The following is a 12,581-nucleotide window of genomic DNA, read 5'->3' as shown; positions in this document are numbered from 1 at the left end:
ACTGGACTCAGCTTGAATAACATCCAAAAGAAACCCCCTAAGGTTTAGCCCTAGCCCAGACTGACAACTCACTCACTCAAAACCCTAAAAGTAGAGAGAAGAACAAGCAAAACAAAAGCGAAAAAGAGGGGGTCTCCATTCTAATGGGGCGATGTGTGAAATGGTCACAACAGGTATACAGTGGATGGAAACATTAGATGAATATACACAGAGTTTTAAAAGAATGGAATTCTCTTTTAAAATTGATGATAAGAAGGTAGTCCTTCGTGGTATGCCTAACAGTGGTCCCAGGATCGTCAGTGCTAAAAGAATGGAGGCTATTTTCAGACATGGAGATGTGGCATGGTCAGCACAATGCTTAATCTCCAACAGGGTATCAGGGTTTGAATCTAAATGTTATCAAGATGATTTGCTAACAGTGTTAGATTCACATCATTTGGTTTTTAGTGATATTCCTCTAGGAGTCCCACCTGATAGAGGATTTGAACATACTATTGAATTAGAAGAAGGTGCTAAACTAGTTATCACTGCTCCTTATAGACACCCTAAAACGTTCAGGGATGAAATAGAAAAGGCAATTAAGGAATTATTGGATATGGGGCATATCAGACCTAGTTCGAGTCCTTTTGCATCATCTGTAGTACTGGTAAAAAAGAAGGATGGAACTCTTCGTATGTGTATTGATTACAGAGCACTTAACAAGAAAACAATTAAAAACAAGTATCCTATTGCTCGAATTGATGAATTGTTAGATGAATTACATGGTGCTGTCTATTTTTCTAAAATTGATTTGAGATCCGGGTATCATCAAATTAAGTTAAGAGAACAAGATATTTATAAAATCGCTTTTCGCTGTCATTATGGTCATTATGAATTCTTGGTTATGCCTTTTGGTCTAACAAATGCCCTGGCACCATTTCAGTCCTGTATGAATCATATCTTTAACAAACAATTAAGGAAATTTTTGCTAGTGTTCTTTGATGATATATTGATTTATAGCAAAACTTGGGAAGAGCATTTGAAACATATTGACATATTTCTGGGTATTATGGAATCTCAATCACTATATGCAAAGGCTTCTAAATGTGAATTTGGTATGACTGAAATTTTGTATTTAGGGCATATGATCAGTGCAACAGGGGTACGGTTCATCAAGAAAAGATAAAAGCCATTTTGGATTGGCCACCACCATGGAATCTTATAGAATTAAGAGGATTCTTTGGTTTATGTAGTTATTATAGGAGGTTTGTCAGAGGTTTTTCACAGCTTGGGGCACCCTTGACAGATCTTACCAGAAAAGGGGCTTTCCGATGGACTGAGGAAGCTCAACAGGTATTTGAGAAACTTAAAGAGGTAATGAGTTCTTGCCCAGTACTGTCTCTTCCAGATTTTGATCAGCCTTTTGTGTTGGAATGTGATGCTTCTAGTGATGGAATAGGGGCAGTTTTAATGCAAAACAAACATCCTATAGTTTATGAAAGCAGGAAACTTAATAAGCTTGAGAAATTGTATTCTATCTATGATAAGGAAATGTTGGCAATCATGCATGCATTGACAAAATTTAGACAAAATTTGGTTGGTAGCAGATTTGTGGTGAAAACTGACCATAACAGTCTGCGATATTTTTTGGGGCAAAAAGACTTGAATGACAGGCAACAAAAATGGATCAGTAAGATCCAAGCTTATGATTTCGAAATTGAATATGTGAAAGGTAAAAACAATGTTGTTGCAGATGCACTATCTAGAAGGCCTGAAATAAACGCATTATCTGTAATAATAGCTGATTGGAAATCTTTATTGCTGGTAGAATATTCTATGGATTCTTTTGCTTGTAATGTGATAGATGGTAATACAGAAGATGATAAATATAAGGTTGTAAATGATGTTATCTATTACAAAGATAGAATTTTTTTGACTTCAGGATCAAAGTGGAAAGAGAGAATCCTCCAATCAGTACATGATGTCCCTTTAGTAGGGCATCCCGACTATTTCAAAACTTACCGGCAGATAAGAGAAAGATTCACTTGGAAAGGAGTAAAGAATGATGTCCTTTGTTATGTCAAAGAATGCATCACTTGTCAGCAAAATAAAGCAGAGCATACTTATCTTGCGGGTCTATTGCAGCCTTTGCCTATATCGGAACAGAAATGGGAAAGTATAACTATGGATTTCATTACAGGCTTACCACGATCTCAGGGTAAAGATTGCATTTTTGTTGTGGTTGATAGATTAACAAAATTTGCACATTTCTTATCTATCACTACAGAATTCACAGCTGTTTAGCTCGCAGAACTATTTTTTCGAGAGGTGTTCCGTTTACATGGTTTACCAAAAAATATCATCAGTGATCGAGATAGCAGATTTTTGAGCATATTTTGGGGGGAACTTTTCAGATTGACAGGTACCGAGTTAAATCACAGCACAAGTTATCATCCACAAACCAATGAATAGACATAAATAGTAAACAAGTGGATTAAGGGATACCTTCGTAATTATGTGTCTGGACATCAGAAAGCATGGGTCCGTTGGCTATATTTGGGTGAACACTGCTATAATACTACATATCACACATCTATCGGTATGACTCCTTTCAAAGCCTTATATGGGTATGATGCACCATATTTTATTGACCTTGCTTTTGATCAGAGTAATGTACCCAAATCTCGTGATGTACTCCAGGAATGCCAAGATATAACGAAAGCACTTAAGGAAAATTTACAATGTGCACAAAATCAACAAAAAATGTATGCCGATAAAAAGCGTGTTGAGCGATACTTTGACATAGGAGATTTGGTGTATCTCAGACTACAACCCTATAGGCAGTCAACTCTCAAGCGTAGCAGGGCTGAGAAATTGAAGCCTAGGTTTTATGGGCCATACTAGGTAATTCGGAAGGTTGGTGCAGTAGCATATGAATTAGAGTTATCGGCTGAAAGCAGAATACATAATGTGTTCCACGTATCTTGTCTCAAAAGAGCTTTGGGTCAACAAGTGAAGGTCTCAGAAAATCTACCGCCACTGGATGAGGAAGGAAAATTAGCTATGATACCTGAAGTGATTTTGGAGACCCGCAACAGACATTTGCGGAATAGGACGATCAGAGAATATCTCATTAAATGGCATAATTTACCATTAGATGATGCTACTTGGGAAAATGAGCAAATTCTTCAGCATCCAGAGTTACAGTTGCTTGTGGGCAAGCAACATTTGGGCAGGGGCGACTGTAATGTCCCTAATAAATACTTGCCAAAAAGATTAAATGATATTAATTATTTTATATTACCTTTCCATTTATTAATATAAATAATTAATATTACATGAAAGTATGTTAATAAAGTTTTTATTTTAATAAAAGCACCGTAATTAGTCTCTAACTATTACGGGAATAACCAACTTTGGGCAAATAAAGGATGGCATCAGGAGAATTTAGGGAGATGGAAAAGAAGAGAATTGAAATCTGCATGTGTAAAACACATCGAAGACAAATTGCCTTTCGTCAGTTTCGACTGGCCTATTGGTTTCAGAGTATGATAGAAGCGTCATTATTGGCAGGAAGATAGAGTGAAGACTCTTTTTATTTTAATAAAAGCACCATAATTAGTCTCTAACTATTACGGGAATAACCAACTTTGGGCAAATAAAGGATGGCATCGGGAGAATTTAGGGAGACGAAAAAGAAGAGAATTGAAATTCGCGCGTGTAAAACACATCGAAGACAAAATTGCCTTTCGTCAGTTTCGACTGGCCTATTGGTTTTAGAGTATGATAGAAGCGTCATTATTGGCAGGAAGATAGAGTGAAGACTCCGTTGGTGTTTACTCCTGTGGTGTTTAATACGAAAGACGTGGACTGCAAACAAGAACTGCGTCAGAAGATACCAGTAGTACAACACCCCCTTACTCTAATACAACGGTCTTGTAATCTGTAACGCAACTGTGTTCACGTAGCAGTGGAATCCTCTGTGACCCGATATCGGGTTGTATAGTGAACTTGCCTTCACTGCGTCGGGAGATACTAGTAGTACGTGGCAGAAGTAATGGTGCTGCCGCATCTAGGAGGAAGCAGATATCACGTGGGAGTTGCAGAAGGATATGTCGTGCGTGTCACCCCTGAAGATGCAGAAGTTTGGGTTTAACGTAGCAACAACGCAAGACTAGGAAGTGATCGAGACTGGAAGAATATCCTCCTGGGTTATTACCGGAAGTTGGAAAACCCATGGTTCAGCGTTCTCAGCCATCCTGACAACAACATGAAGATTAACTGGCAATCAGAGTACCAGGTGCATTATAAAATGAACTCTCTTCTCCGTTTTCTGTTAGAATAAATTGCTACCAATATCAGTGAATTGAGACGATACTGGTCTATCAGTGGCTATTCAATAGAATTAGAATCTCTGTGCAATGTATAGAACAATCCGATTAAAATAAAGATGTTATGAGACGTTAATCGCTATCATTCGGCTATACAATCTTCTGTTGCATTTTGGTTATACCATTGAATGGAAATAAAGTCTGGTTAGGGAATTTTACACATAGCATCAGTTATGGTGGAGCTAACACAACTATTGTTAGCCTAAGCACACCAGCGTCCTAGTATTGTGTGATTAGACATACTTCCATGTGATAGTGGTGGAATTCTAGTTATGTTATACATCATGCTTGATAAGTGACTGCTTTTTCCTTTTCATATCCACCACATTTTTTTTCTGAGAAATTAAATATCATCATCTTATGTGTGCATTTATGATCTGCTATATAAATTAGCTGAACATTGCATTAGCTTTCACATATGGATTTGATCCTTTTGAGAATTCATAATGTACATTTATTTTCTTGGACAATGCCCTTAAGTTGTACGTTTGCTTGTAATGTTAACTACATAATGAATGTTAGTATTAATATGAAAAATAAAAATAAATAAATAAATAATGGGTTTTGTATTTAGGGTTAATTGTAATTTATTTAGCGGCCAAGAGTAGGGAGTCTTTACATTATTTCATAACCTTTTCTGCAGGGCGGATCTACAGGAGGCTGTTGAAAATGAAGATTATGTTTATGCTGCCAAGTTACGTGATCAAATTTCCAATCTGGAGGTGTGACAGTTTTCTTGCAAACTAGATCCTTTGGTGCATAAGTAGTAAATGAGGTGATATATAAATCGGTGTGCAAATTTCAAAACATAGAATTCCTCTTAGCCTGTAGTACATAACATTAAAAATATCAGTACTTGATAATCTTGACGTTTCTTTAATTTTGGAAAATACAGGCAGATTCTTTAGCAGCAGCAGCAAGGGCAATGGCTTACCAGAATGTGGAGTACAAGTTTCGGATTGGGCAGAAAGTAAGGCATGCAATTTTTGGTACGAGATATGACCTTGGATGCTTGTGATTCAATTTATACTAATTTGTTGCTTTTATTTTGACAACAAATAAAACATTTCTTATTCTGCTCAGCAATCTGTCACATAAAAATGAGGATTCAAACTAGCCACTAATAAGGAGTCTTCAATGAAAGAAGACAATAAAATTCTCATTTCATTCACTGTATGCATATAATTCTGAAGACTTAAGTTCCTACTAAGTAAGAGTTTTCAGTTTTCATTTTTCAACGTCCAACAATGTTCATAGAGAGAAAAAATTGAAATTGAAATTGAGATATCTATAGAGGTTCATTCTGAAATTTCAAATTTCCAAACAATCTCATGCCAATATGGAGAGTGAGTAACATTGAAAAGTACAACACAAACAAAAAGAAACCTTGCAATCCTGCTGTCACTTTATTCATGCTTCTGCATTTGACCTATTTGTCTCATTTGTCTTGAGAAATTATGTCATGTTTGTTGGGCAACCAAAGCCTCGGCTTGTCTAAGTGAGCTCTCATAATCTTCTCTAGCTTAGACCTTGGTTAACCATAAAACAATCCATATCTGCTTGTTTCAATGCCTTGCGTTTCTCAACTTCTTTTCCTTGAGCGTGATTGAGATGTATTTGCACTCTTGAATATGAGCTTGTATACTATTCTTGCACCTGATTCTGCATCCCCTTATTTTTTGCTTCTCTCTTAGGAGGTCAACATTTTTCCATGCAGTAAAATCATCATTGTTTGCAAGGTCACTCTTAACCATGATGGTAGCCTTTGAAGATTGAGATATCTTTCTCAGAATAAAATGTCTAAACTGGGTCCTTTTTGGGAGCCTTGACATTGTTAAAACTTCCCAAAAAGTTAAATAGTTCAGAAAATTGCACAAAATGCGAATAAATTGCTCATACACAACCACATACTGTTCTAAATTATCATGCCTAGCTTCTCAATTGTCCAAATGTCTATTCATTCCTACAAAATCCCAAACCCAACACTAGAGGAAGAAATAATTTTGAGTAATGAAACTAAAGCTTTGTTTATGTTTTTGATGGGTCAAAAGTTATTTCAGCTGCTTCTTTTTTCAAGTTCAGTGTTTTGTGTTTTAATAAATTAATTTTGTTTTATTTAAGGCTTTTTGGCACAGGCATTTGAAATGCCCAAAAAGCTGCCTGTATCTTTGTAGTCTGGCAGGGATAACTGGGGATTCATTTCTGAGTTAGGAGCTCGCTATTTTGAGAAGATGATGCAAATGGCAGGGATAACTGGGGATTCATTTCTGAGTTAGGAGCTCGCTATTTTGAGAAGATGATGCAAATTCCAATCTCGTTTGTGGCAATCTGCATAAATCCCAGTGTTCATGGGCAATGAATGAGTATAAGCAGCAAGTGAATATTTTTGTGAGGAGAATGCAGATTTATACAATGAAAATCAGTCCTAGAGAAGCAATCAATGAACTGAACAACTACCGTTTGGCTCTAGTTATGATGTAATAAACTATATGTTAATTATCCCCCCCTTATTACATTATACGCCTGTTGTGACCTAATCACACATCACGCCATTCCAAATGGGCCCCCCCTACTTTTTAGGTTCTCTTGGTCTTTTGGTTTTGGTTCTTTGGGTCTTTTTGCAGCAATCCCTTTAGTGTCCCTGTTCTACAAGTGTTTTGGTGAAATTTGATCAAGTCTGCAAGTAGTTTGAGCGAATTTGGCTAAGTGTTTTGGTGAAATTTGATCAAGTCTGCAAGTTGTTTGAGCGAATTTGGCTAAGTCTGGACCTTGTTTGATCTATTTTAGGGTTTTGCCTTTTAGACTTAGGTTTGAGGTCTTTTCGTTAGGGTTTTGGAAAATCTTAGTGTTGCAATGAAGTCAGAGCCCTTCAAGGAAGCTACCAGTGAAATTTGAGCGAATTTTGAGAACTTAATATTTTTAGAAAGTTTCATTGTGTCCCGAATTGTTTTATTTTGTCAAAAATCAAACTTATTATTTTTAGCAATTTCTATTTTTAGTAAGTGTCATCCTGTTTCAGTTTGCCCTAATTTTGATGTTTTGAAGTACCTAATATTTTTGGCAAGTCCACCTAAGGCAGTGGTCACAACATTGAAGGCAGAGGCATTCCTGAAAATCTTTGTCTAAATCTGGAAAGTTGAAAAAGCAGATAGTTGATCAAAAAACGACTGAGTACAAAGTTCTTTCCTAAAGTGGAAAAACATGAAAATCTTCTAAGGCAGAGAAATCCACTTCAATTCCAAAAATGACATCCAAATCTGGAAAGTGTTGATGTTTATAGCATCGGTCAGTATTCTTCTCTAAACTGACAGTGCAAGTCTAAATGTCTAATTGGCCTTCTGGCCTTAGACATTTCAGGAGATCGATTTATGTGTATTGATTCACTCTTGCCAATTTTGTATTTGCTATTATAATTAAATGTAATCCCGCCATGTTTAGTGAAAATTTGGGTCAAATATAATATAACTGATGACTATTAAATGAGTTGTGTTGATTGGTTAGAAGCTGACTTTTGGCATAAGTCGTGTTGCTTGATCTCATTGTGGTGGACTATATAGATTGAAGAACTCCATCTCCTTTGGCAATTGAATTCACAAAAAGCAGATCGTATCAACAATATCATCATCTTCAGCAGTTCGTGTCTTCTTCATTGCAGTCCGAAGTGGTTCTGAGGCAGATCATGTTCATTCCATACCTCATACTGATCTCGACTTGTGTAATATTCTACATCAGCAGATTGATCTTATACTACAACAGTGTATTCTCATATAGAAGGCGAAATTTATCTGTACAATCTGATATACAGTAGTTCGAATCTCTGACTGCTATCAAGGATGAATTTGTATCATCCCTTAGCTTCAAGTGTGAAGCAAATCCATTGTAAAATCTATTGGGACTATTAAGATAATAAAGTCATCCTTCATTGCTGGGTTTTTTCACCTTCAAGAGGAAGGTTTTCCCAGGATAATATCTATGCAATTGTGTGAATTATTGTTTATCTAATCTGATCACTAAAATTAACAGAAAGATCAAGAAATGGCTAAGTCAAGAAGGAAATTGAAATTCCTTCACCATGCTCAGGATGCACTCTAGGAATGGGTTTGGGCACTAAATCAAGGAAGAGGAGGAAAGTTCAAGAAATCCAAAAAATCTTCCATCACATGCAAATAGTGCTCTAACCTAGAAGTGGGCGCCAAATTGGGGTCATGGAGGAAAAGCAAGAAATATTCAAAATCCTCCACATCATGGTTTCAGCACCCAAACATGGAGAAGAGCACCAAATTGGGGTTGTGGAGGAATTCTCCTCCAAACACAAAATTCCTCCACATCATGGTTTTAATGCCCAAACATGGTGTAGAGCGCTAGAAAGGGGTAAGGGAGGATTTTGTCCCTCCAAAGGAAATTCTTGCACCATGTCATTTTAGTGCCCAAGGAGAGTGTAGAGCGCCAAAGTGGTGCTTAGGAGGAAAATGTCTTCAACGCCAAAATTCCTCCACATGGTGGTTCTAGTGCCCAATATTGAGATGGAGCGCCAAAATAAAGAGATGAAGGAAAAACAAGAAAATCATCAATTCCTCCACAAGGTTAAATTTCATCCCAAGGATAAATTGAGAATGGAATTCTAGGCAAGGGGAAGTCATTCAAGAAATTCAAAATTCCATTCTCAGGAAGAAATTTCGTCAAGAATGAAGAAATTCCAAGGCATAGGAAAAATTAACCAAGAAAGATAATTTTCTCCCTCCTAAATTCCATATCTCAAAGCGAAAAAAATCCCTAAAAAATAGGAAAAGTGATTGATTGATAAAAAATCTCCTTTAGAACAAGATGAACTTAAAAACAAGAAAAAGTTCTTTCAGGATAAAAATTCTCTCTCTAGGAATTTTCTCTCTCAAAAAATCCAAACAAATAGGATTCCTGCCAAAGTGGATAAAATTGTCAAAATTCTTTCAAGGAAGGAAAATCTTTCAAAATTTCCTATTAAATTCAAAATGGAAAGTTTTTCACAATCAGTGAGTTGGCGACATGCAAAGGGAATATTCCACATTTATGGCACATAACTTAAGAATTTATGGAAAGTTCTTGGACCCGTTTGCATGGTGAGTTGTCAAGGGAAACATGACACATTTTAAATGCAACTGCCAATTTTAATCTTTCGCCAACTTAACAGTTTGGTAAGGAAATTCTATTTTTAAACGATGGACTGGAATTCATTTCTCACACAGGACATTGGAGAAATTTGAAGTTAGAGAGAAGTGGAAAAAAGTGAGAAGCAAAGAATTTATTATTTTTTAAGTTCTTGTTCATGGAGGTTCTATTTTTATTCCAAATTGGGAATATACATGCTGGAATTCCTTCTTCATCAATTTAGTAAATTCCTGATGATGATTTTAGTGTTAATTTATTTTGTTTTGTAGGAATGGCAGAATCCAGCAAAGCTGCAAGCACTTCTTGGTAGGCACAAATTAAGAATGAGAGGAAAGGATTCCTTCCAGAGTCCAAGATTATTTCAAAGTGGAAGGAAATCAGTCACACCAACTTAGAAACTTTCCAGCTGGGAGTGTTCTGGAACATAATTTTTGGAACAACTGGACGTGCTCCATCAAGCATTGCTATTAAGTTTGTCAACAGTGGAATTGTCTTAGCTGCCGGCTTCCCTCCAACCATTCAATGGTCGGAGCTGATTTTGGAGTGCGCAAAGCATTATAATCCTGAAAGAAGAGTAATTTTGGCGAAGAGTAATTTTGGCATCAGATGGCAAGCTTCTGGCTAACCTAATAGCCAAAGCAATTAGAGAGACATTTGAGATTCCAACATTCCAATCCATGACTTACAAAACCAAGGATAGAGTGGCAATAATATATGATGCTGGTGTGGAAAGATGTGCTAAGATTAGTAACAAAGTCCGAATGCAGAAGTCGAGGCCACACATTTCCAAGATACCCAAACAAATCACCAGCTTTGACTTCAAGCAAGAGTATGCTGACCTCGTGATGATGTTGAGTAAGATTATGGGATGTCCACATGCCTTCATGTTTGAAACATGGATGTTTTTCTTTATCAGTGAAGTAATGGAAGGCAATGGGATAGTGGATTGGGCAAGATTGATCAACCACTACTTGCATGAGTAGCTGAAGAATTTGAAGCATAAGCATACCCAATCTTTTTACATGAGTTCATACATTATCTATTTGCTGGCAAGGATGGGCAAATTTAATAGCTTGCCTAGAAAGGGGCCCATGGGATGTGGACCAGGTCCATTGAAGCTTCATGAATGCTATCCACCGTTACATCTATATAGCACTACATTATTTGAGTTAGTCAATGACATCTTCACCATGCATTTAACTAGATTATTACAAGAACCCCACACAAGGTTGTCGCAGGCAGCCAAAACGCTGATACAGAAGTACGAAACTTGGTATATTCAATTTCCAAAGTTCACCTACATCCGGGTCCAAGGGTTTTCTTTTCAGCCACATAAGCTACCAAGGTATCCGACAAACAAAATGGTACTGCTGGAGCTCACCAGATAGTTGACTGCCTATGACAAAATTCAGAAGAAGAACTTCCTGTCAATTGAATTTCCTATTGTCATAGGTGATTATGTAGAAATGTGTCTGACATTGGTGGCGGCTAAGAACTCCATGGATGAATTGGCATTTTATCACCTGGCATCCCATACGGCCAGATCTTACTTTTATCTGTACAACAAAATAAGGATTGTTGCCGGAGTGAAGTTAAAGTACAAATTCCACTTGGAGGATTATTGGGCCAATGCTAGTGATGATCTTGAAATCAGGAAAAGAATATTTTCCAGATTGTCTCTTGACATGATCAGACTTTGTGAAGTAATTCAGGTGCCAAATCAGGTTAAGGAGGATGGAAATGTGGTTCAACTAGAATACGAAAATCTGAAAGATAGGCCTATTCAGGCTTCAGATTGGTTGGAACTAGAAGTTAATGTTTTGGATGTTTTGACTAGACCAGTCCTAAAATTCACTAGTCATTGGGTTGATCAACACATCACAAGGTTGAAAGCAGGAAATGCTCGCCTGAGTTACCAATTGATGGGAAGCCTTGCTTCCCATAGTGAAGCCACAAAGGGGTCATCATAGGCCCAAGTTGAAGAAGGAGAAATTTTGCAAGAAGGAGCTGAGCAAAGTAGGGGAAAGAATGTCCTTAAGAAGTCAAGAACAAAGAAGAGGAAAGAAGTTCAGTCGGAGGACCCTCAACAAAAAAGGCCAAGGGTGGAAGAAGCGTAATCGCCAACTAGTTCTTCAAGTGTGCAAGAAGTTGAGATGTTTGCATAGGAAATTCCAAGGAATCAGCCACAAGACAATGTTCCTGATAATGTACAAGCACAAGATATGCTTAGCATTAGTGCTTCTCACAAACCGGTTCAGTTGGGGATTCAAAGGCAAGAACTTCCTCCTAGTCCAGAGCAGTAGGAGCAAGATGGTTTTATAGAGGCAACTCTGGAAGACTTGGAGGAAGTTTCGCATGAATAGGTGCACATGGAAGTTCAGGATTAGCCAGGGGCCGCTCCAGATTGGTTGAAGGAAAGGATGAGAAGACAGCCTAAAGAAGAAATGGATCTAGTGCAAGAATTGGAAAAATTTCTGAGCATAATGGACAAACTGACAGAGAAGAAGGCAACCAAGAAGTTTTTAAAGATTACAAGGGACGAGTCAGGACCCAAAACATTACATTTGGCTGAGCCTATGGTGGATAAAGATAGAAGTGAGATCACACCCGATGAATATGTAATCAGAGATGTCGATTTAGGGCATGATTCCACAACACAGGTGGTGGAAGATTTTAATGAATCTTCCTTGCAATGAAAGAGAAAATGAAAAGGATGAAGGAAAATAACAAGAGGTTGAAAAGTGAAAATAGGGCCTTGTGTGAATATGTGCGTGGTTTTAAACATCCACTCAAAGAGGAAGATCCATTCTTTGTACTTACCTCCTCTCTTCCTAAGGAATCTATTGATGGCGTTGAAGAAGTCAGGAAAAGAGCTCAATGCTCTAAGGAGTGTGTGGAAGATGTTTTCGCTTTAGCTGGAAGATTCATTGATGACTTGTCTTGTTCTCACTCTAGAATTCTTGCTATCTTGAATGGTTTGGAGATTGTGGATAGTTCATGGGAGGATGAAAGGTCCCAAATGGATCCTTTTGCTGTTGCTGCTGTAAATTCTTAATTAAACATACT

The 12,581-nt window shown here is 37.3% G+C and overlaps 1 protein-coding gene across 1 annotated transcript in view; it reads left to right on the top strand.

Moving 5' to 3' along the window:
* LOC131055729 (clp protease adapter protein ClpF, chloroplastic) overlaps positions 1 to 12,581 on the top strand; it is a 213,484-nt gene that overhangs the window by 39,070 nt on the left and 161,833 nt on the right. The window contains exons 5-6 of the mRNA XM_057990131.1: positions 5,014 to 5,092; positions 5,266 to 5,359. Coding sequence (XP_057846114.1) covers positions 5,014 to 5,092; positions 5,266 to 5,359 — 173 coding nt within the window. The remainder of the gene's footprint in view (positions 1 to 5,013; positions 5,093 to 5,265; positions 5,360 to 12,581) is intronic.

Source organism: Cryptomeria japonica, chromosome 3 (genome assembly GCF_030272615.1).
Source record: "Cryptomeria japonica chromosome 3, Sugi_1.0, whole genome shotgun sequence".
Lineage (NCBI taxonomy): Eukaryota > Viridiplantae > Streptophyta > Pinopsida > Cupressales > Cupressaceae > Cryptomeria > Cryptomeria japonica.
The sequence above is the reverse complement of the archived record's forward strand: the minus strand, read 5'-3'. Positions and strand labels throughout refer to the sequence as shown.